At 46.5% G+C, this 25,544-nt stretch overlaps 1 protein-coding gene across 3 annotated transcripts; it reads left to right on the forward strand.

Annotated features, from left to right (window-relative positions):
- The first annotated feature begins 2,069 nt into the window (after nt 1-2,069).
- On the forward strand, nt 2,070-23,376 carry tp53bp2b (tumor protein p53 binding protein, 2b). Of its 3 annotated transcripts, XM_037105599.1 has the most exons (18): nt 2,070-2,601; nt 11,784-11,931; nt 12,031-12,144; nt 13,522-13,592; nt 14,291-14,392; nt 15,222-15,402; nt 16,023-16,219; nt 17,007-17,171; nt 17,634-17,853; nt 17,943-18,065; nt 18,271-18,377; nt 18,596-18,992; nt 19,086-19,861; nt 20,199-20,336; nt 20,562-20,695; nt 20,830-20,996; nt 21,520-21,719; nt 22,619-23,376. In XM_037105599.1, exons 1-18 carry the CDS (start codon nt 2,593-2,595, stop codon nt 22,658-22,660), a joined length of 3,291 nt encoding a protein of 1,096 aa, XP_036961494.1. In that variant the 5' UTR covers nt 2,070-2,592; the 3' UTR covers nt 22,661-23,376. The 3 variants fall into 3 exon arrangements, with proteins under 3 accessions (XP_036961494.1, XP_036961503.1, XP_036961512.1); XM_037105608.1 differs by lacking the exons at nt 11,784-11,931; nt 12,031-12,144; XM_037105617.1 differs by lacking the exons at nt 11,784-11,931; nt 12,031-12,144; nt 13,522-13,592.
- Nucleotides 23,377-25,544: the final 2,168 nt, after the last annotated feature.

Consider the following 25,544-nt stretch of genomic DNA (forward strand, 5'->3'; position numbering starts at 1 on the left):
GAGAAACTAAGTCTCGTGTATCGATCAGCCGGTATCAGTTTTCATAGAGACGTAAGCCCCGCCCCTTCCGGTTCCCCTCATAGACATTATTGATCAAACATTTGTCAGGTAGTGAATGAAGAGAGACGGATCATGTGTTGGACTTCCTCTTCATGTGTGTAATTCATGACACAATTCAAACAGGATCAATACATTATTTGTCTCTTTCTTCACTACCAGACAAAGGTTTTTCAAAATAAGTTTACATGGAGTTCACTGGGAGGGGCGGGGCTTCAGATGTTTACTTCCTCCTTTAATATCGTTTATTTTAAAACTGAAACTAATCTACTGTTTCCATCAGTCATGTTAGAAGATCCTTCTCTCGCTCTCACATTAGTAATAATGTCAGAAAAAACATCTTTACAGACGTGTTGCCTTCATCTGGACGAATCGATATTCAGTGTGAACGAGTTTAATTCAAACGTTAAAGATGACTGAAGCTAAATAAAAACATCTGCGCCAGCAGAGGTCGCTGCTGTGACAGTGAAGGATCATCTCATTCATGCTCTCCTGCTCTGAAGGTCCAGCTGGTTAATATTCATGAGCAGCAAACACTATGATGAGCACACACACACACACACACACACACACACACACACACACACACACACACACAAGCACACACACACACACACACACACACACAAGCACACACACAAGCACACACACACACACAAGCACACACACACACACACACACACACACACACACAAGCACACACACACACACACACACACACACAAGCACACACACAAGCACACACACACACACACACACACACACACACACACACACACACACACAGCGAGGAGAGAGGAGGAGGAGTTTGTTCCCGTTGCTAGGAGATCTCAGTAATGAGCTTCGTCAAATTGGACAAATTCAAACCGGAACCTGGAGACATCATCCTTCAAAATAAAATAAAACATGGTGAAAAACATCAGCCAATAATTTTCTCTTAAAAAGCAGAAAGAAAATGATACAATTAATAGAAAATTAAAACTACATTAAATAATTTGAACAACTGAATGAGTTTTGCTTGAAACTGTATTTTCTCACTCTTCTTCTTTTCGTGTTTTTGAAGCTGGTTGGTTATATGACAGTTTCCCATTTCTTTACACAGTCCTTTGCGTTTTTATTGAACACTGTGAGATCCTTTGAGCTGCACTGGTTCGGTATTATGGGGCAGACAAGGCAGTGCTGCATTGTTTGGTCCTCTTCTCCACATTCACAGGTTATTCCGCCAGTTTCATGGCTCCATCTGGCCGTGGCAGCTTTTGACCACCCTGTTTCTGTTCTCAGGCGGTTGAGCGTCTTCCACCGGACCCATGATGCTTCTGAGCCTGAGGGAGGCCTTCAGAGGGAGGGACACCCATATCAGTAGGAGGGGGGTCGTCCTCAAGCCGTTTTGTCCATAGTTGTTCATCTTTTTATATTAACTGTAGTAATGATGTGTTGAACAGTGATGAAATGTTACTACATTGTCTCGTGTACTGTGGGCCGACAGACAGTGTTGAGGCAAATATTATACATTTAAATTCACTACATTTATTTAATGTCTTTAGTCACTTGTTACTGTGCAGATTACATGCTGCTCTGAATATCTTAAAGGAGACATATCGTGTCAGTACAAACACGGCTCCTGAAACGCCTCGTCAGCAGCCCCTCCTTTAATTTGACTTCTTGACATCACCATGTCATTGTGTCACACGTCCGTATTATTTCTGTCTATGCTCACAGTAGAATGAAGCTAACTGGAAGCTTCGCTGCAGCAGAGGACAGTCTGAGAGAACTGATGTGTTTTGTGATCTTTAATGTTTGTGAACGTTGTTTTCTAACATAATAAAACTCTGGACATGAAACAGAGCAGGACGTGTCTCCTTTAAGAATTTTACTCGGTACAACTTGCACAGGTGACTTTTAATAGCGTGATATTTAAACAGGACATCTTCACTTTAACTCAAGTATGATGTCTGGTTAGTTTTCATCGCAGGAAACAGGCTGCTGCTCCTCCAGACGAGGCTTTTATTGTGAAAAGCTCGTACCGGACGTGCCGTTGTGCTCTCCGGCTGCGGACCGACCGGTCTGCGTTGACTGAGCGGTTGTGATCCGAGCAGCGCTCAGTCAGACGGGGGGTGGATGTACCGGAGCGGGATCACGGCTCCTCCTGCTCCATCAGCACCAACCTGCGGGTCTGTTGGTTTGTTGTTTGTTTGTTTGTTTGTTTGTGGGAGCTGCTTCCGGTCCGCCTCATGACGAGCTGCTCGCAGTCCATCCTCCTCTCGTGTCTCCAGAGAGGTCGGACCGCAGACTGAGAGGGAGGCCTGCTGCTCCACCGCAACAGGTCTGAGAGGAGCTGGACCACAAGGAGTCAGAGCCAGAAAACAGATGAGATAAAGAGGACAGAGACAGACAGCAGAGGAAGAGGAGCAGGAAGAGGAGGAAGAGGAGCAGGAGGAGGAGGAGCAGGAGGAGGAGGAAGAGGAGGAAGAGGAGCAGGAAGAGGAGGAAGAGGATGGTGTGAAGGTGTGAAGGTCTGAGCTGAAACCTGCCATCATGATGCCGGTGAGTGTTTTCTCTGATCCATTCATCTGGTTTTCCATCTGTTACCGTCTCCATGGTAACACACATCCTCATCAGCACCACTCAGCTGTGACTTTTATTATTCATCTGCTCTAATGTGAGGTTAGAGTGACGGAGCCGGACCTGCTGCTCAGGGGAGGTTCTGGTTCTGGTTCTGTGAAGTTAATGTGGTTTCTACCATCGTTCATGTGGTTCTAATGTGACATCATTCTGTTATTAATGAGTCTCTGAAGTCATTTACTTTCTTCAATTATCGTTAAAACACACGCTGCATATTTAATGATCTAAAAACAAAAGCATGAGTAGAGAGGTGCTGAGCTGACAGACTCCTTTAATTCAGTCAAGTCTGATCCAATATCAACTGAATCAGGTTTAAATCCACTTTATCCAGATTTATATTTGAGTTGTACTCAGTCTCAGACACCAGCCGCCTGAATACACCTCAGTTGTTTCATCCAGATTCTTCTGTTACTCTCAGAGAAATGAATGAAATGATTAATGAAAAGCGTCTCTCGCCGTGTTAAAGAAAGTGAGAAGACGTTTATGCATCCGTCCTTTCATCTGGATCAGCACACATCTGGATTGTGGACCCGTCCACCGACAAACGATGGGGGTGAAAAACAGAAGCTGTTAGTGATGGTTGTCATGTTGTGTGAGCAGCTTTAACCACACAACTGGAAATGTTCCTGGTTTTCATTTAAGAAATCTGATCACTTTCATATTTCAGTGTTGAGGTTGTTGCTCAGAGTTTCTTGTTGTTTCTGTCGTGAGAGTAACACCTGGAACAGACAGACGAATCTCACAGCACTTTCCCACCATCATCAGTGGGTCGACACAGGTTGTTTAAACACCAGTCAACCTGCTAAAACTCACCTATCGACCCCAATCCCCCAATCCCGTCTTGTTATACTTGTCAGAGGCATTACATCGAGCATCACCGACGTCACGTTTCACATCACGAATGCAGCAGAAACAGGAAACAACACCAGTTCAAGTAAACACAAGCGGGCAGGAGGAAGCCTGGAGGTGTGTGATGATGCTGCGAGCTCAGCTGATAAAAACCTGTGTCGACCATCACTGAGTCCACTGACCCGGTGTGGATGCAGAGGTTACACATTCTGTCTGCACACAAAAGCCTGAACTTAGCAAGTTTGGGATTTTAAACCAGTGGAAAAGAGTCATCCTCCAGACTCACGCCAGTAATGGAGTCACATTTAAAGGTGCGATGTGTAAGAACTGCTGCTAACTGTGTTCCTCTGATACATCCGTGATCTGTAGCTACATTTAGCTTCAGTTAGCCGTGCAGCTAGCCTGACTTGTGGTGTTTATACTGTTAGCACATGCTGGGAGAAAGAGGTTTACAGGCTAGCTGGTTAGCATGCTAACTTCACGCAGCACACGGACGTCTTTGACAGAACGTAGTCAACACAGTTGTTGCTTCACATTCTGTTGGTGAGATTATTTGAATGATTTGAACAATAATTCTCACACATTGCACCTTGAAACATTCATCTGTGAGTCAGAAGGTTAAACGCTCCTGCAGCATCACGGCTCAGAGAACGAGACGACCATCTGAGATTTCAGTTTGTCTTCGTCCTTCGCTCCGTCCATGATGTCTGTCATGAAAGTTGATGTTTCTCTTTACTGCTGCACTGACAAGGTTGCGAGTGAAGCTGCTGAAATAATCTGAAGTTCATTTTGTTCCCCCTCACTATAACTTCAGCCCAGCGGTGGTCCTGATCTGTCGTCTGTAACACTGAACATTCACTTTAAAGGATTCAAGACAACAAGTCACGTTAATAGACGTAAAACAACAAGATGTCAGTCCAAACGTCTGAGACCTCCAGTAGAAATTCTTCACTTTTCTATTTGTTTTGAATATTAAACAGTTTCACAGCTTGAGCAGTTTTTGGTTTGTCCCCCGTCATGCTGAGCTGCACGGACTCCACAAGTGTAAAACCTGCTGACTCGTGTTATCCCGGCATTATTCTGACTGTGCTCCACAAAGCTTCTTAGCTTTTCTCCGTCTTCAGGCGCCTCCAGAAATGATGAATGTGGTTGAGGTCAGGTGACTGTGGAGGACAGTCCAGGACTCCTCGGTCCTCTCTGGTCTTCCTGCCTCCTGCACTGCTTCACCTCAGTTCTGTGAAGAAAACATCACGTTTCACTGTGACTGTCAACCATCATTCTCTGTCCTGATGGCTGGTTCTGGTCCTGCTTCCAGTTGAGATTCTGGTTCCAGTTTTTACCAGCTGAGCTGTTCATAAGCTTTATTACATGCTGTGCTGTGGTCATCAAACCCTAGAACACGAGTCTGCCTGAGAGGCTGGGACGATGGTCTGTAATGTAGCTCTCCAGGTAAAGCGAACGCCTCATGCAGGCTGCTCAGGTTGAGGCTCAGGGTTCACGGCTTTTGTTGCCAGGTAAAAAACCTCTTACAGTTCTTTATACAGCTGTGACGGAAGTAGAACAGATGTCTAACATTACATTATAACAACGTTTGAATTTTGAAGCCTGTAGGATCAAAGAGACGTTTTTTGCTCTGTGTGTAATGAAGCGACGGTAAAACATCTTAAAGGTCTGACGTCGGGTCACAAGGATGAAGGTCTGACTGATCGTTTGTCTCTGATGTTTTCATCACTCAAAGCTCAGGTGAGGTCTGAAGGTTCAGGTTGGACCCAGATCATCTCCATCAGCAGCTCACAGCATGTCGGATCAGAAAACACTGAACTGTTCTCAATTACAGTGTTCTAGCAGTGAAACTCAAAATGGCTGCAGTCACACACCAAAGCTTTGCTCGGATGTAAGAAACTGAACGTGACCAGAGTGGATCAGCTGTGAACCGACCGGGAACAGTAAGTGTGTTTTCTGCAGGTTTGGTCAGGTTTCTTCCTCCTGCACATCAAATGACATTTAATACAGGAACATGTGGAGGTGGAGGAAGGTGTGTTTGGGGAAACGGAGAGCTGAACTTCTCTTGTTTGCAGACCTTATTATTATTCAGACGGTTGAGCGTGACGCCGTCCACGTCACGGCTGACGTCAGCTGCTGTCAGAGAGCATGCTGGTCCAGTGAAGGTGAGTCAGGTGTGTCAGTGTTGGAGCTGCAGCTTCACCTGCTCATCACGTCCATGTTTCCTCCTGCTTCCTTCAAAACGCAGCACACCCGCTTCATTACATGCCGTCCTCACAGCGGTGCAGGCTGGGAGCTGGAGCTCACCGTGCTGCTTGGTTACTGTTGCCACAGAGACCAGAAACACACACACACACACACACACACACACACACACACACACACACACACACTCAAGGTCATTTATGGGAACAGTATTATTTCAGTATTCCTCAGGCGATGAGGAAGTGAAACAGGGAAGTTTTAACCTTCATGTTCATTTCCAGCCGCTGCTGATTCTGGCGGTTTGTTGGGTGTTTGTGGGCTTTGATGTCACGCCGTCCTCGTCGCCGTGCTCTCACACACCTCACCTGTTTGGTTTGGTTCACACCAGCTCTGATGTGTTCGCCTGCAGATTGTTCAGCTGTCAGTCACACCACATGAAATATTGCTGCTCTGTCCTGTTCGAGGTCCAGCGTGACAAACGATCTGTCCCTCCAGGATTTCACCAGCTTTTTTGGGACTGTTGTGACCTAAAATTCCAGATTTTGAGGCAGAAAATGCAAAAATAGTTTTCATTTTTCTTCTCATGGTGTAATAACACCCACATCCTCAACACTTTGTCATTCAAACTACACTAAAGATGACTATGTTTTCTACCTCACCTCGACTCTCAGCTCTCAGAGTAAATGATACATTAATAAAGTTTATTTATATAAAACAGAGTTTACAAAGTGTTTGACCAACACGCAAAAGCAGGAAACTCAAGAAGACGAACTTACAGAATAAACTGTCGACACAAGGAGGCCGAAAATGTACAAACACACAAAGTCACAAAGTTATTAATTACAAGTAAAGTGATGAAACAGACACAATTGTTTTGTGTATTTCAAACATTTCTGTGTGTTTTGTGGCAGAAAAGTTGACTTGATGATGTTTTTGTTCCGGTGATAAAACCTTTTGTGCAGAAGTGAAGCACGAAGATTTCTTTGCTCAGTCGTTACAGAGCGAGTGTGGTGACGGACGTGTGACGAGGAAACTGAGACGGTCGGTCAGATTTTATGGGTTAAGTTAAGTTGTGCTGATTAAACAGTTTCTGGTTCAGGTTGACTTTAGGTTGCAGGGTTGGAAAACTGAGTAACAGCTGCTGTGAGTTTTGACACCAGGAAGAGAGCTGATGATGTTTCAGAGTGTCCCGTCAGCGTCGTGTTCACAGCTCTGGGTTCATTTCTGATACGCCAAACATCAAAGTTCTTCACTCAAACACAAACCAGAGTTATATTGAAGTTTTTTGGCTTCAGCGTTGGATTCATTCTCCCTTTGGACCAAACCACTACGGTCCCTCCAGTGCCTGAGACAAAGCCAGGAAAACAGTCCTGTGTCTGAGTTTCCTGTCACTGTCACATAGAATACATGATGAGTGGAACATCAGTCAGCAGTAATGAACCTGAGGCCGAGTACAGACAGAAGCGTGTCTGTAGAATAACATCACCATAAACCAGGACAGATAAAAAGACAGCTACCAATTTTGGTAGCAAGTGTGTTAATGTGAAATTTGAATGTGAATCCAACCAGATGCCCAAATCTCAGAAAGCTTTTCCCTCACTGGCTGACTGTGGAGTCGGAGTCTTTACTGGCTGCTGGTTAACTGTATTAGTTAGTGACCTCACGGTGAAGCTGGAGCTGCCCACAGGGACGAGCCAGTAATTAATCAAGGCTAATCACTGACGAGGAAATATGAGTGAGTTATCCTGATGGGTATTTTAAATGTGCAGCGGGCAGCCAATCAGAACACAGCCCGGTGTCAGAGTGTCAGCAGTGGTTCAGTGAAGCGTCCTGTGTTCATGTTGTTGACTGTGGTAGAATCCTGAACAGCAGGCGTGTGTGTGTGTGTGTGTGTGTGTGTGTGTGTGTGTGTGTGTGTGTGTGTGTGTGTGTGTGTGTGTGCGAGTCGTTAATCCAATGCTGGTGCGTCACGTGACCCTGTCGACCATATGGCTCCAGCCGTCCACGCCGCCTACAAAACATTTGGGATGTGACCTGCAGTGTGCCAGCTGCCGCCTCGTTTCCTGGAGCAGAAACAGAGTCGCAGTCTCAGCAGGACGGAACGAGACGCTCTGACTCACACGGGGAGTTTTAAGTGTCGCCTCTTGATGTGATGTGATGTGAGATCATGACAATGTTGTGTTATGTTTCATCATCTCACAAGAAGCTGCTTCAGCTTTGTTGGTGTAGCTCTGAAATTCAAACATTGCTCCCCTGACGCTTTTCTAAGTTAAGTTGAGGGTTAAGATTTGATTTTATAGTCGAGTGGTTCTGAGAGGCCGACAGGAGGCTGAAGACAGAAAAGCAAATATTAATCAGACGATCAGAGCTGTGTGAACGTCACCTCTGATTGACTGATGGAGGCTGAGTGAGGATTGAGTGCTGATTGGTGGATGAGCTGCAGGTGTGCAGGATGACTGGCAGCAGCAGGCAGGTGGAGCGTCAGGCCCGGTCCACACACACACACACACACACAGGTAGCTCTTAAAACGAAGCTTCCGGACACGTGTGTTGATGTGCTGTCGGTACACCAGGGGGTTTCTGGCTTGTCTCCTTTATTTGGCAGACTTCTGATTGGTCCTACAGTGACATTATATCGTCACCTGTCCAACCAGGAGCAAGATGGACGCGAGACACTGAGAAACACAAGGAAGAGGTCCGGATGTGTTCAGATCAGATTCAGACTCGATACCGATTATTAGACATGAAGGCGAGGACAGAAATATGTGACGGGGCTGATTCTAATGTGCATCTTTTTTTATTGTAACTTTTCTTTTACTTTCTTTTTAATGCATCGTGTGTTGTGTCCAACGTGTTTGGTTTATTCATGACTCGTCTGAAGGCCTCAGATTAAGGTTGATCCCTCCTGGGTACGAGGTGGGACGGTGAGGTCATGTGCTCGTTGTAATACATTATGTAAAATCTGGGTTGATCTGAATATTATAGACTAAAAAACAAAAAGATCAAGGAGACTGAAAACAGATATTTGGGTCCGATGTGCAGAAAAATGAAGTTATTTTCAGGTACTTGAGTATTTCCATGTTTTGCTCCTTTATTCTTCCTCTTCACTACATTTATTTAAAAACCTCAGTTACTTGCAGATTCAGATTACTCGTGTTTATAGGCAGTTAATTGTAACGTTTAACCAAACATAAAGTGTTTTAATTAGTTTGTTTTATCAGCAGTCAGACAGAAAATCACAGATACTGATAATCTGTAGTATAAAACATTCATGTTTGTCCTTCAGCGTCGCGCTTTAACAAAATAAATCCATCTGTCTTTTTCATCAGAAGAAGCAAAATGTCTGACAGATTGATCAGATTCAGATTTTAGGACAAACGTCTGTAATTAGAGAATAAGACATGATAACATGTTTTCACTTCATGTTGTTTTGGACGTGTGATCCTGAGTGTTATGAGGAAAGAAACCAGAAGTGTCCGATGACAGTAAACAAACAGACGTGACGGTTAGTTTTCTTTGTTCAGTTATTGGAGGAGTTGAACTGTCACACGTGTTGGTGTGTCGCTGCCGTGACGTCTCGTCATCGAGCGCTCTCTCAGGATTAGTCTGCAGCTTCACTCTGATGACTCCTCATTGTTTTTGGAGAAGCTGCTGACGTCTTTCAGACGCTCGCGGGTCGTTAATTTCCTCCTCGCAGCAGTGGGGGGTTTATGGGCTGGTCGCTGGTATTAACTAGCGTGATGCTGCGCTAATTCCTGGAGCGGATTAAGAGCTGCAGCCCGGGAGTTTAACGAGTCCCGGCCTGCTGACAGACAGACATCTTGTACTGCAGCTTCCTGTTTTAAGCGTTCAGTGTTGATAACATGACCAGAAGCTGATCTGAGTGGGAAAAAGACTCTGTACACTGAAACAAAACTTGAAGGGTCAGTCCACTGATGTTCATGTCCTTCCATGAGGTAAACACGTGTGAGAGGCAGATCTGGAACACAGTCGCATCAGATTTAAGACACTTTAGCTTCAGTATGTGCGTCTCTGTGGTCCTGTGACACTCTGATGACTGCAGATGTTGGCGGACAGCAGCTTTACTGTCGACACTGAGTATAATCAGTGTTTTCAGCACAGACGCCTTCAGTCTGTATTGAGCTTCTGTAACCGGCCCTGCTGACAGCAGGAGGTCTCACCCCACCTCCCTGTTGTCGTCCTGAGGGACAGACAGCCTCTCCTCTCTGGGCTCTGATTGGCTGCAGTTTCGTGGTCGACCTCGGTTCGGCGAGTGACGGCAGTGACCCATTTCATCTGAGAACCTGAAGGAAGTTTTGGCGCTCCAGTTTCCTTCAGAGCTGAATGTAGGACAGCAGCCTCTCCCTTGATTCTATCATTATTTTTATTAAAGGGGAAACTAAAAGGTCTCTTGATTAGCCTACTTAGTTGTTCTGCTGACACGAGCGCTGATTAAAGTGCTTGAGCTGACAGAGAAATCTCCCAGCAGCCACCTGTTCAGACCAGCTGATGGGCTGCAGTGCTGAGTGACGTCCACTCGGCTGTCTGACAGGCTTTGAGTCTGGATGTGTCATGTGGTGACCAGTGATTGATTGGTCATAACAAACAGCTGTTCCTGTATGAGGTGGCTGATGAAGGCGTCAGACTGTCAGCGGCTGTAGATACGTGTCTCCTCACACTGGCTTCAGTTTGGTGAAAAGACAGCAGATGTTTGTTGATGGATGCAGCTCAGACGCAGAATGAGGACGGAGGAGAGAAGACACAGCTCAGAGAGACATGAAGGACGAATCACAGTTAACATCAGCAGCTGCTTCACCATAATGTCAGATTTCCACCACAGAGAAGCAGCGTGACGAGACTTTTCTCGCTCGTGTCTTTACCTGAGCTTCATTTCAACCTCAGCCACAGCCGACAACATCTGCACGTAAATGATGCTGCAGTCAGTCTCTCCTCCGCCAGCCACCGAACAGAAAGGTCAAAGATGGCAGCTCGTTTTTCACGTCACGCTAAGAGGAGCGGCGTGAAGACGAGGACTGAAACCAGCTCGGTCTGTCAGGAAGAAGATTCAGATCCTCACACTCGGCGCCTCCGGCGAGCCTCCGAGCGAGCCGCCGCTCTGCACCACCCTGCAGGATAAATAAAGACTGGCGGAGGCTGAGCGCTGCCTCCGCGCAGGTTGGCGGGCTGTGGGAGGCGATCTGGCTCCGGGCCTGACAGCAGATACCCTGCTGGAGTACCAGATGGCCCAGTGCATCATGGGAGTTACAATGTGTCCACAAATATCTGTTTTAGTCTTAAATAGCACAAGGAGCTGCAAGAAGGTGAAGAGGGCAGGTTTCATACTGGTTTAACTGTCAACACAATCTGTTAGCAGACACGCTGTCGTCTGCATTTCCTGATTCAGACACTCGGTTTGAAGAAGAGCTGAAAACAAATACTCTCAATATAATAATCAACTCAACACTCAAAGCACTTCACTGTAACATGAAATTGAGTTTAAACTAAAAAGGATATAAAGGTAAGACTCAGACAGGAAGGATGAAGAAAAGTCAGCTCTGATGATAAACTGATGCTGTACCAGGCAGCAGAAAACACACGACAACTGCAAACATGCAAAACTAAAGAAAGTACAATCAGCTCCAGTCGGCAGGTCACAGGATCACTGCTGCTGTCGGGCTGATCAACAGGAATGAGGATAAATCTCCTGTTTAATCCCACAAGTTACAAAGTCGACTCTGAGCTCTGAGTTGGTGAGCAGCTCCGGATCAGAACCACAGATACTTCTGTGGTTTTTAATCTGTGTTTGTTTTCTCCTGCTCTGACTGACTGTCATCAGTCTAATCAGTGTTAACAGGAAGTGACAGTCCAGGACTTTTCCAGGTGAAACCAGTGACAAAAGCTGAAGAGTCTAAAAACACAAATCATCAGATATAATATCCACCATGAACAGACCTGAGCTCAGCGTTCTGAGTGATGCTCCGACATCCAGCTGACATCATCTGTGAGGAAAACATGTGTAACGCCTCTGCTGACGTCTGTGTCTGCAGATGTTCCTCACCGTGTACCTCAGCAACAACGACCAGCACTTCAGCGAGGTTCCCATCACGCCGGAGACGCTGTGCAGAGATGTGGTGGAGCTCTGCAAAGAGCCCGGAGAGGGCGACTGCTACCTCGCTGAGATGTGGAGAGGCTCGGGTGAGTTTCCAGAGAAGCATCCAGACATTTTGAAGCTTGTTACCTTGAGATCATATAATTATCATCACACGTCTCTATTCTGCTTCTTTAACCAATCAGAGCGCGTGGTTGGAGACGGGGAGCGGATGTTGGAGGTGCTGCAGCGATGGGGGCAGCAGAGGGGGGAGGTCCGCTACCTCCTGCATCACCAGAGAGCTCCAGGACGGGAGTCAGGTGAGGGAGGCAGTCAGAGTTTGTGTGTGGGAAGCCAGTGAGAAACAACATTTACATGATCAAAACAAACTCTGTGACATTTGATTTGTCCGTAGAAACTTTAAACTGATGTTACTGATGTGAAAAGTGCTCGTCAGCAGTGAAGTCGCTTAGAGGAAAACAACAAACTTGTACAAAGAGTGAAACTGTGAAACATCTCTGACTCTCTGACTGAAGTGAAACCACTGAGTATAAAAAGATGAATGTTCCTGGCAGATCAACAGCAGGATCAGCTGCACAGTAACAGAGCAGTGTAACCACAGTAGATGACTGTAATCAGCTTACGACTGAAGGGAGTCGAGTGCAGCTGCTGCTTTTTTCATGGATTGTCATTTGTTTGTTTTTCTGTCCTAAAGAACGAGGAAATCCTCTCCGAGCTTTCAGTCGGCTGATAAACAGTCCGAGTCTCGGATCATTTTCAGCTTCACGAAGGCTCGATTCTTTTTTTAAATATTGTTTTAACCTCAAAACAAATCATCAACCCAACAACACGTCAGGCCTTCTGTTCTCTGACTGATCACACTGAGGAAACAAACTGCAGATTCATTTCATGAACCGGCTTTTAGTCAACGTTCGTCAGACTGAATCCACATCAGATCCTCTGGAAGTTCAAGTCAATACATCAAATATTTGACTATCTGACAATAACAGATATTTGTTTTTTTTAAATGTATCCAATTAAAACAAAATACTGGTGTGAGAAAAATTCATTTAATTACTACAAAAAAAAACTGCAAGAAGACATTTTAGTCGGCTGGAATTTGTGTCCAGTTGTCGAGGATCTCTGTGATTAAAGAGATTAAATAAATGACTTGATATTTTCATCCCTGGTCAGAATGAAGCATCCAGGTTTCTTCCAGAAACAGGCTGAATGTGAGAACTGATCCTCCCACTCTGTTTTCACACCACTCACAAACATTTTGTTTTTTCCTCTGCAAGAGGTTGTGAATATCTGCTTCAGTCAGTGATTCAAGTGATGATTCAGTGATCTTTAAAGCTCTAATATTTAACATGTCTGCACACAAATGGTTAGATAATTAAACAGGTAGTAATGTTGCTGTATGTTTCGCTCTGTTCTGGACTTCTGTTGCACATTTTTCCAACGGTTGGAATCTTTGTTTGTTAAAGACGGAATGATTGAATGTCATTTTTTCTAAGGTGACAAAGTTTCGGGTGATTATATGACAATGAAAACATTATAATCAATATCGTACTCTGTTTCTGTCAATCAGTCCCCCAAATCCAACACACAGCTTCATCAACAAAGCAGCAGACAGATTAAAACCCTCACTGGATCATCCAGCTGGCTGAAATGTTCAGCTGTGTTTTCTTGTCCAGGTGGATCGAGAGCTGCAGACCAGCTGATGAAGAGGAGTCAGGGGAAAACTGAGAGATGTGTGGAGAACGGGGTGAGAGCGCATCCAGGACCTGTTTAGCTTAGCTTAGCTTCCCTTAGCTTAGCACAAAGTCTTGAAGCAGAGGGAAACTGCTAGCCTAGCTTCTCCGTCCAAAGACAAGCAAAATCCACCTCCAAGTTTGTTTAAATGTTGTATTTGTTTTATTTGTTTGTTAATGTGAGAAGACACATTAGCAGCATTTAGCTCTGAGCTGTTGTTGGATGGTTTGTCTGCGAGCATGCTAACACTCACACACTGCAGGCTAACAACAGTGAAGCTACAGGAACAGCTTTGTGCTAATGCACTCTGAGGGATCTGATCTACTGTCCGTCATATCATCACTGTGTCGTATCTTATCTGCCTTTAATCCTGCTCAGTGAACACTGCGAGTGCCCATGTCTGTTTCATGCTGTGTGTTAACTTGTCATCAATGTTTGTGCGACGCCCTCTCCTGCTACTGCACAGCAAATCTACCTACGTGTATTAATACAGTAAACTGAACTGAACTGAATTGAAGTGTAACATCCAAACAAAATGTCAGAGTCCTCGTCATCTGCGCTGTAGTTTGAAACCACAGAAAGTTGCGTAATGCGACTTTAAATACTGCAGGAGGATGAAGGCTGCATCTCTGAAAGTTTGTTCATTACAAGGTGAACTCTGACTCAGTGTGTGTGTTGTTGTGTGTGTGTGTTGTTGTGTGTGTGTTGCAGGTCTCAGCTCCTCGTCTGGACGTGACGCTGAGCGACCTGCAGGATCTGGCAACCCGACAGCAGCAGCAGATCGATGCCCAGCAGCAGCTGCTGGCCTCCAAGGTACAACACGCCCAACACACTGCTGCTAACGCTGCTACTGCTAATAACACCATCACTGTCACGCCCTTGCAGACACACACAACCCATCAAATTCATCTTCCGCTGCTTTCCCAGACACTTCTGCTGTTTCCACCACAAACAGTGAAGGTATTATGTGGTCGCTGCTGCTGTTTCGAGTGCGACACCATGACCTGCTGATACAGACGTATTACCTGACTGACTGAGTGACTGATGGTGCGTTCAGTCCAAATGCAAAGAGAATATAAATTCACTTTACTCACGCGTCACTCTACCTGAGGCGGACCGGTGCCCAGATCTCAGCTGCGAGTAGACTGAATGAATCTGTCTCACCACGTCAGTATGAACCCAGAACAAAGAAGTTTCTCTGTGATCAGACTTAGTAAACAGATCAGAAGCTGAAATAACAACATTGTGATGTAAAAAGTCTGAACTCTGAACGCTGCATCACGTCTGTCGTGCTGTGCTGAGACATATTTCCATGACTTACCAGGTAGTCTGACTTCCTCGCTCACTTCCCTCCACAGCAGCTGCTTTTCTGTCCGGGCTCAGTAGAGAAGGTGTGTTATCGTACAGCTGTGTGTGTCTGCAAACAGCCATGATTAATGATTATCATCCTGTCTGCCGCTGCTGTCGGGACAGCAACGTTAACGTCAGTGTTAATGTCATCGCAACACATCACCACGCAGACGCTTAGAAACCTGTCAGTCATGCCGCACGCCACAAATAAATACCGATCCCGTCTATTCACATCTATTCATTGACTTTGGACGTGATCTAATCGTGGATGTTGTGTTTGTGGGCGTCTCAGGAGCAGCGGCTGCGTTACCTGAAGCTGCAGGATCAGCGGCAGCAGCAGCAGCAGGAGGTTTCTGAACAGGAGCGACTGCGGCAGCTCAGAGAGAACGCACAGAACCAGGAGGCCAAACTGAGGCGGGTCCGGGCCCTCAGGGGCCAGGTGGAGCAGAAACGCCTCAGTAACAGCAAACTAGGTCAGTGTGACGGAGGTCTGGGTGACTGCATGTGTGTGTTTTTACATTTTGTGGGATTTCTGTGTTAAAAGTCACATTTATCAGTTTAAAATGTGGCTGCAGTGAAGAAGAAAATCAATCAGCAGCATCCTGAAGTCTGAAGTTTGGGCGCATGAGGTCATATTTACATTCCTCCTCAGAAACATGCACAGAATGAAGACCGGAGGTAAAGATTCAGTTTGCAGCACACAAAGTAACAGGCGTGAAGACAAAAGGCCAAAAAATAAAACAATAAATTAGTTCACGTTGCTTTTCAAACACCATGTTGGCTTTAAGCACTGGAACGCTGTGAACAGTTCAGTGCTGTCACCTCGCAGGGTTTCTGCTGAGCTGCTGAAACAGAGTTACCACATGCAGTTTGTAATTAAACTGAGTCACCACAGCAGCAAACTGCCCCTGTGAGTACCAGCCGGATGTGTTCAGTCTACATCCAGTTCAGGTCATCAGTTCTGACCCCGACTCTTATACAGATGACACGATGGTTCATCCTTTAACATCTGTCCAGCTGTTTGTAGCTTCTCTCTCAGGTTTGCTGGCTGATGAAGTTGTGTGTGTGTGTGTGTGTGTGTGTTGTGTTTCAGTGGAGGAGATCGAGCAGATGACCGGGCTGTTCCAGCAGAAGCAGAGGGAGCTGCTGGTGGCCGTGTCCAGGGTGGACGAGCTGAGCGACCAGCTGGAGGCGCTGAGGAGCAACCGGCTGGAGCATCCTCTCCCTCCTCCTCATCACCACAGCACCTCCTCCACGGCTGAGCTGGAGCGCCTCTACCAAGAGCTGCAGGTGAGACGATCAGACCTCCAACATGGTGTTATTTAAATTAACACCATGATTACAGTGTGAAGTGAAACTTGAACCAGACAGTAATACGCTTTTTATGATTTAGTAAATCCTTTATTGATCCCCGCTGAGAAATGTGGTTGTTGGATCAGCAGAATGAGAAAGTAGAAGAACTAGAAAGGGCAGACACCTTTATAAAATACCTGGCAGGTGATTGGATGAACCATCTGTCTATCAGAGACCAACTTCAACCAGTCAGGTCAACAGTAGGAGCTCTACTGCCAGCAGAGCCAGATGGTGAATCAAACACAGTTTCTGTCAGTGTCACTCTTTTCTCTAATGTAATGACATAAACTCAGCAGTTCTGAAAGAGTGATGCTAAAGTGGCTATGCTAACCTCTGGAGGAGCCGACACACACCTCAAACACACCTGTAGCTGCCGGGAGTTCCTCAGAGGACGCTGAAGAAGCCTGGACATCAGGTGACCAGCTGATCTGAAGTCAAGCTGCCTCACAAGGTGTCACTGACTTTATACTTGAAGCAAAGTTCACGATCAGATTGCCTGGCGGTAAAAGTTCTGCCTCAACACGAGACTTTACCCTCTTCATCAGAACTCACCAAGAATCAGATCCATCAGTCCTGACAACAACCGTCATGATGGAGGAATTTCTGCACACCGTCTAGCTTGAACCAAGCAGGGCAGCAAAGCTAACAAGCTAATATAGCTTTTGCAGTATTAGCTTCCTCCCTTCTTACCTGTTCTTCACTGTGCTTCCTGCCCGACTTCCAGTTGAGGAACAAGCTGAACCAGGATCAGAGCGGCAGGCTGCAGCAGCAGCGAGACAGCCTGAACAAGAGGAACCTGGAGGTGGCAGCAATGGACCGACGGCTGGCGGAGCTCCGGCAGCGGCTCTGGAAGAAGAAAGCTGCCCTGCAGCAGAAGGAGAACCTGCCGGTGAGTGAACACAACCCGGACGGAAATACATCAGGGGAATACACATGATTTCATGATTTCATTCAAGTTGTTTAATGTATTATAGTTATTTTCTACATGGATTAAAGATCCACACCCCCCGGAGGAGCGCCAGCTTCTGAAGCCAGTTTTACCTAGTGGCCAAACTGTGTAATTACATCTTCATGTGAAGCACTCAGGCCAAAAAAATACCTGTGCTGACTGTGTGATCAGGAGTGCTGACAAGAAGCTGCACATGTGTCAGCATCTGGATCCCATCCTCGTTAGCGGAAGGCTAAACGGGAGATAAGCGGCCAAATCAGGCCTCATTTTCTGAATTAGGTATCTTAAAGTAAGCAGCGTATCAACAGTGAAGATAACTTTCCAAATCTCTCTCCTGTCTGCAGGCGTTACGCTCCAGAACAAACCTGCAGCTGATCATAATAAATGTTTCTGTTCCTCCAGGTGGCTTCAGACGGAGCAGCTCCTCAGCACGGCGTTGTCTCCAGAGTGGCGGCGGTGGGGCCGTACATCCAGTCGTCCTCCACAACAAGCTCTCAGGGGCCTCCGGTGCCGGCCCGACAGGAGGTTCTGGTGAAGCCGGCGTACCCGGATGGCACCGCCACCCTGCCCATGCCCGACTCGTCTCTGAAGCCGCCTCCCAGACCAGCTAAACCAGCCTCAGGTACTGAGGGTGAACTCATTTATTGCGTCCTCTGTCCAAGCTGAAGCATCGCATTCTGAACATACCGAACGTTTCTTTTCTCTTTAAAGGTTTCACCGCTGCAAAAACATCCAAACTGTCCGACTGGAGCGGCTCGTTTTCTGAATCCGGTGGAGGTTACAGCCACGCCTCCACCCTGCCTCGCATGTCCAGCCTCAGCGGCCACAGCTCAGGTCAGTCATGCCTCCATTTTAGTTACAGGGAGGCTTAACAGGTCTTTGTTGAAAGATGTTCTAACATTTCTTTGCCTTTTTTTGTAACTTTAACTGAAAAGTGTCATAAAACTATTGTACTTTAAAAAACAAACCCAGAAGGAACAAAGCAGCTTTGTGTTTGGTGAAGTCAGAGAGTGGAAGATGATGGCTGCCCCTATTGCAGGTGGTAAAACCCCCACAGACCAGAAGGGCCTCTCTGGGTCTGATGTCCCGCCCCCTGTCCCGTCACGGACCAATCACACTACTGAGAGCCTGCTCAGGGACAATCAGGTATCAGTGAACTCACTCACGTTCTTTACCGTTACAAACTTCACGTCCATTCATCTTTGACAAGGTGAAATAATGAACTAGATCCTCACGGCAGCAGAATCACTTTTGTTTGAGAAGTTAAAGCTGATGGATGGAATAAATGAAAGGCTCTCTGTTTCTGTTGTGATTTATTCATTTCCTCTTAATCTCATGCTCTTTATTTCTGTCTTCACCTCCAGACCTCGAGTAAAGGTCTGTCCAAGATGGCGGCACCACCTCCAGTTCCCAGTAAGCCCAAACCGTTCTCCTCCTCTGGCCCGCCAACCTTCTCCAAACCCCCTTACAGCACCGGGACCTTTCCTGGGAAGGTGCGTCCAGTTGGTGGCCACCTGAGGGCTCCAGGTGTTCTCTCCAGCCACAGCCACACCCTCCCTCTGCCCAACAAACAGGAGAGTCCGCCGGCCGCCGCCATACGACCGTACACGCCCGACCTCTCGGAGGCTGCCCCCACCGTGCTGCAGAAGCCTCAGACTCTGGCGGCTTCGTCCATCTACTCCATGTACACCCAGCAGGCCACGCCGGGGAAGGGCTACCAGCCAGGCGGCCAGGGCACACTGCCCCGCAGCCAGCCCAGAGGTAAGTGACTGACTAACGAATTGATTAATATTTACAGTTGGATGACACACGTTGGTTTTTCGTTCTGATGTCACTGTCTCTGTCCCCTCACAGTTTACGGGAAGCCAGTCCTCCCGGCCAGCGGGGGGCATCAGTCTGCCGCCTCAGACGGCGGCGTCATGTATTCTGGCTGTTGTGTGTCTGACGGCAGCGAGGCTGACAACAGTTGCCTTGGTAACGGTGAAGGTGTGGGAGCAGAGACGGCCGAACGCGGCACCCCACGACCGCTCAGCCCCACCAAGCTCCTCCCCTTCCTGTCCAACACACACAGGAACCCGAGCGATGCCGACCTGGAGGCCCTGCGCCGCCGGCTGCACCACGCCCCCCGGCCTCTGAAGAAGCGCAGCTCTATCACAGAGCCCGAGGGCCCGGCTGGACCCAACATCCAGAAGCTGCTCTATCAGAAAACCACTCTGGCTGCCATGGAAACCATCCCTATGGAATCAGCCGGTCCAGCTGGGACTCGTCCTGGGGTTCACGAGGACGGGGCCGGCGCTGCGGACGTAACGTTCAGGGTCGACGACAACACAGGAGCTGGCTACCATCAGCCCCTCGCCGAGAGTCCTGAGGACAGCCTGACCCCGCCCCCTCTGCCCCCCCGCTCACCCATCCCTGACCCCGCCTCCTGCTGCTCCCTGCCCCCCCCTCTGGAGGACAAGGACGAGGAAGAGGAGGTGCGTCGCTCAACCTCTGGACCTCAGGACTACTTCGCAGATGAGTTCCCCCCCTACCCTCCCCCACCATACCCCACCAGTAGTGAGGCGGAGCAGGGAGATGATGTCATCAACCTGCAGCCGCCGGAGGTCACAGGACAGGTCACAGCGCCGCCGGTGAGTGTCACGGTATGATAATGGCTGAAACTTCCTGTGCTCAGCAGACGGAGGAGCATTTCTCTCAGTGAACCAACCCTGAATAAATGTAGGTTTTAGAAATAAATAAATAGATAGAAAGTAAAGAAGTATCACAATAACTAACACAGTTAGTGAAGTCGTGTCCACTCTCAGTCTCTTCATGAACGATACCGGTCCCTCTGAGAAAGAGGATCAGCGTCCTATTACCGTCCAAAACTCAGGTTCAGTGACATCACGTACAGGAAGTACGGTCACTTCATCTGGATGATTTTTTAAAAACCTCCTTTGTTTCTCTCTGTTGGTTTCATCATCGCAGGGTAAGAAGTCGATCCTCCGTAAAGTCGGCTCGGAGCGGATCGACCACAACATGCGGGTCAAGTTCAACCCGCTGGCTCTGCTGCTGGACTCGTCTCTGGAAGGCGAGTACGACCTGGTTCAGAGAGTCATCTACGATGTGAGTCGCACCAATATGACACAACTCAGTTTTTACAAACGCATGAAGTTTTATATATATTACATTTATATATCAGAGCTGCTATCAAATGTGACATTGCAAATATGCTAAAATCTGTTCATTTGGATTCTTAGTGTTACATTATAATCGAGATTAACAGTAAAGAAATATACTGGTTGAAATCAGATTGTATGAGGAGCAGTTGATCACACGTCTGTCCTGCAGGTGGACGACCCCAGCATGCCCAACGATGAGGGCATCACGGCGCTGCACAACGCCGTCTGCGCCGGTCACACCGAGATCGTCAAGTTTCTGGTTCAGTACGGTGTCAACGCCAACGCTGCAGACAGCGACGGCTGGTGAGTTCGAGTCAGAACAACGCGGACCATGACGCCATGTTGAGTCCTCATCCGTGCATGTCACCTTTTTTGTGGCTAGCTATGTCGCATGATGACACCCGGATTGTTAAGCCCTCCTGTCTCCTCTCCTCCAGGACGCCGCTCCACTGCGCCGCCTCCTGTAACAACGTTCAGGTCTGTAAGTTCCTGGTGGAGTCGGGGGCGGCGGTGTTCGCCACCACGTACAGCGACATGCAAACAGCCGCCGACAAATGTGAGGAGATGGAGGAAGGCTACGCCCAGTGCTCTCAGTTCCTCTACGGTGAGACTAAACATAAAGCGGCGGGCTGTGCAGGATGTTTGTGGATCCTTCTGTGAGTTTTTAGGAGTCAGTGAGGATTTTGAAGGTGATGAGGGAGTGCAGGGAAACCACAGACACTCCAGAGTCCATAAGGAGAAATTTGAAAGAGTTTAAAGAAGTTCAAGGTGTTTTTAAGAAAGTTAATCATCATGTGGTCTTTGAAGTCTCTCAGAGGTTTGCAAAATCCTTTGAGGGCATCATGGAGCCTCCCAAAAACCAGTGAAACAAACCGTGAGAATGTTTGAATTCTTCTGAAAAGAACCTCAAAGCTCCAACTGACTGGTCAGCATGCTAACTGTAGTAGATTTCTCCGCAACAACAAAAACATACCTCTTTAAAAAAATGTCAAAAGTCATATTTCTTCACATTCTGTTGATCATTTTAATTAATGTTTCATGGGTCTAACCTTCCAGTCGACTCTCTCTGTGATGTTGTTGACTGGATGCAGTTTGTAGACGGTTCCTCTCTGTCTGTGTCCCGGCAGGCGTTCAGGAGAAGATGGGCGTGATGAACCGCGGCGTGGTGTACGCTCTGTGGGACTACGAGCCTCAGGGCGAAGACGAGCTCGGCTTCAGTGAGGGCGACTGCTTGACGGTGCTGAGGCGGGAGGACGAGGTGGAGACGGAGTGGTGGTGGGCCAGATGTGGGGACAGCGAGGGCTACATCCCCCGCAACCTGCTGGGGGTGAGCTGACTGTCCTGACTGCTCAGAGACACAGTGACCGTCGTACAGTACAGAAGCTGGTAGCTGATGTAAATGATCAGATGCTAACAGACCGCTGTGTTAGCGGTTAGCTCGTCAGCTAAAGCCTCTTACCAGTTAGCTCTGTGAGCAGTTGCTACAGTCGTGAATCCATCTAACCGTCGAAGTTGATCGAACTTTTGAGATTTCACCAAAAACAGAAAGAAAGAAGGAAATGAAGGCACGTTTCATCACCTGGTGTAGAATAAAGTCTCCTACACAAAGTGTTGGTCAGGAGTTTGTGGTGAAGGTCACGTTATGTGTGACTGTAAGAGAAGCAGAACCAGAGGTCACAACCAAACCCAGTGTGTTTCCCAAGCACGAGGAGGAAGAAGAAGGAGAAGAAGAAGAAGGACAGAGACAGAGACAAACTGGAGACTTGATCACTGTCTTTGAATTAAAGTGTTTAACAGTAAAACAACAAATGAAGCAAATAGTGAAATGAAAACATGAATGTTAAACTGATATTTAAACGAGTGCGTTCAGAGAAGCCGATCCAACAGTTTCAGCAGAGTCGCCTTTTTCTCTGAACACGTTACAGATATTACAGGAGACATTAGTCAGATATAAATAGTCTAATGATCTGTAGAGAATGATTTGTAAACTGTTAGATTGTGAAATAAAGTCAGTCAGTCTGACGTCCTGCTCTGTTCTCTGAGCTCCACAGGGATTCGAACCGTCGACCCCGCCTGTGTACACTTTTCCTTTTTTTCCCCTAAATCTCATGAGTTTTAATCAGGTTTAAAGGCTCTGAGGATCTCGTTACTCAACAGTCTTATGTAAGAAGAGTCAGTATCTTAATGATGTTTTAATGAGAAGCTCTCCTCTCCTTTATTTCCCAGCTGTATCTGAGGATCAAGCCGCGACAGAGGAGCCTGGCTTAACCGCCGGATGACAAATCCTACAAAAGACCAAAATGTTTGGAGGAGGAAGAGGAGGAGCAGCCGAGTCAAACCTCCGGAACGGGCCAGATGTTTTCTGAACTGCCAATCGGACCTTTTCGACCTCAGAATGTCACAACAACAGATTATCACTTCACCAACACGACACGAGCATTCGTTAAGGTCCATTTATTATTCTGTTTGTTTTCTGTTGAGGGTTTTTCCTTATTTCATCGAGTAGTGACGGCGGACGTGTGGCGAGAGGGAGCGGCGGTACGGAGACACGAGGCCGCCATCTTTGATTTTATTGTTGAAATTAAGGTATTTAAATTTCCAACAACAAATGTAGCAAACACTGAAATTGAAACACATTTTAGGGAGTTTTTACCACATTTGGAGTCTGAAAGTTCTAACAGCCTCTAATTTTTACTTTCTTGAGTTTTGTCCCTAAAATGTTGTTTTTCTTTTTGGATGAATACAAGATGGAAACTTCTGGGAACTAAATCAAAAGAGAGATTAAGTTTCATCAGCTCATCTGTTGGATTTACTTCATTGATTTATTTCTTAATAACTTGTAGTCGCTCAGACAGACTCGTGTGTGAGCGAGCTGCCGTTTGTTAATGTTAGTTTGGATCTGTGGGTGAAGGAGAAGCACTTAACAAATGTTTTGTTTTTTTATGTTAATAAAGTTTATTTACAAGACTTCCTGATCAGCTGCAGCTCAGAGTTTGTGTCATTTTTTCATTCACTTTCACAGGTGCAGTCTGTAAGAAACAGAAACAGGAAGCAGCAGATCAACACGAACTCCTGATGAATGTAGCTGCTAATTAGCTCAGTTAGCACTGCAGTTAGCAACGTAGCTAGGTCTGTCTAACTTTGGATGTCACTAACGATAAGCGATGCCTGTTGAAATCTGTGAATTGTAAACTCGTCCACACTGGACTTGAACCGCAGCGCCACCCTGAGCTGAATGACATCATCTCCCACAGCAGCGTTGGCGGCTCGTGTCTGATGGTACCACCAGAATTTGGTGCTGATTGGTTCCCGAGTTTAAGAGATATGGCTGCAAGTTTAAATTTTCTTAAAAAGACATCAGATTTGCAGAAATATCACGTCATATTGTTTCTGTAGCGCCACCTGCAGGTGGACTTACATCACTCGACAGGTTCTGTGTGGCTCAACAGAACAACATTCACAGATTTGGTCCAAATCAGATTAAATAATGCCACAGGTGTATTTCTTCAGAATGTCCTCTCAGACTTTTCAACAAGAGTCCTGCAGTTGTTTGTTTTTATTGACAACCTGGTGACTAATGTACCTGGTGACCCGCCAAAGTAAAGTGTGTCTGTGGATGTTTGGTGCTTGTTGTTGGTGTGATACACAAAATAATGATGTGAAGTTAAAGAAACAGCAGGGAGGGAGACGAGCGCCAGGTGTTCCCACTTCACTCCTCTGGGCTCCTCCCAGCGAAGCACCTGGAGGAACAACAGCAAACGACCACTGCTGAGGAAAACCTGTCTCTGACTCAGACCAGGTAACGTCTCAGTGTTTCCTTCACTTTATGTGAAGTTGGAGCATTGTTTCAACATCCAGCCGCTTTTAGATATTTTAAAACAAAATACTTACATTTTATATCTTTAATTCTTCTTTTATCTGTTATGCAATTTAATGTTGGTAGTTTCTTCTGGCATGTTAATATTGTGACAGCTCTGATAGAAGCTCAGTTTTTATTATATTGTCCCTAAATTATGGAATTCTCCAAAATAAAAGCCTTCTGAGGCTGTTTAGGGTCATGGCGAGAGTTCTTTGAGGAATACTTGTGTTCCTTCACAATAGTTTGGTTCCCTCCACTGTTTTCCATCTATAATGGATCGATCACACGGACCTGCTGATGTGAAGATGAAATCTGAGGAGGATGGAGAAAAAAAATAAAAACACCTTCCTTCCTTAATGTTCGACTTTCTGCAGAAGTAAGAAGTAAACGCAGGAAGACATTTCAGTCATGGTGTTACAGTTTATTTATTATCTAGAGGGACGGTCGGGAGAAACAAGCTGATGAATCTTTGAAGGTCTCAGCTCAGCGTCCACGTCTTCAGCGTTCTGCAGAATCAGCCAGCGAAGGTCTCAGCAGACCTCGCCGCATCGACACACATGCAGAGTCAGAATACAAAGTGCAAAGTCAACAGTAACTCCATTTGAACAGTAAGCAGTTTCAAACGCTACACAGGATCCATGGAAAGTACATTCGATATTTAGGTTTACAATTGCACAGAACCTCTGAAAGAAAGGAAAACAAAAAACAGTTTCAACACTGGATACATAGTGAGTTTTTCTTTCTGCCAGTCAAAGAGCATGCAGGTTATGTTGAGCTGCAGGAAGCTTTTTCTATCACCACAGGAACAGACGGAACAAACCAGAAGAGGCAAAATGCTTCATGTCAGTCTGTAAAACGTAGAGACTGTGAATGTACAAAGCTTTAACTGTTCAAAAGCAACTCGAGTAAAAGATCCGAACAGACGACATGAATCTCAACAGACTGAATGTAAGGCCGTTACAAAACCACCGATTTTTGTACAAAAACATCGTCTTAGTCCCCGAAAAAGTCGCAGAAGTGTCCTTTAATATTTCAGCAACACATCGAGCTCAAAAACTGAGCAGCAACAAACAAAACACACCAACATCTAACTCGACCGATAATTAAAGGAACAGTTCAACCAAAAATGTAACCCCAGTCCTCCATCAGGAGGAGGAGAGGAGGACTTTATATCCTCAGGAGGAGGAGAGGAGGACTTTATATCCTCAGGAGGAGGAGAGGAGGACTTTATATCCTCAGGAGGAGGAGAGAAGAACTTTATATCATCAGGAGGAGGAGAGGAGGACTTTATAT

This window comes from Acanthopagrus latus, chromosome 1 (genome assembly GCF_904848185.1).
Source record: "Acanthopagrus latus isolate v.2019 chromosome 1, fAcaLat1.1, whole genome shotgun sequence".
In the NCBI taxonomy this organism is placed as follows: Eukaryota; Metazoa; Chordata; class Actinopteri; order Spariformes; family Sparidae; genus Acanthopagrus; species Acanthopagrus latus.

Excerpts from the sequence above, each read along its gene's own strand:
- tp53bp2b (XM_037105599.1), top strand. Across the intron at positions 18,993-19,085 it reads GCCCCGCAGCCAGCCCAGAG|TTTACGGGAAGCCAGTCCTC; the intron begins GTAAGTGACTGA and ends GTCCCCTCACAG. Across the intron at positions 20,696-20,829 it reads GCTGCAGACAGCGACGGCTG|GACGCCGCTCCACTGCGCCG; the intron begins GTGAGTTCGAGT and ends CCTCTCCTCCAG.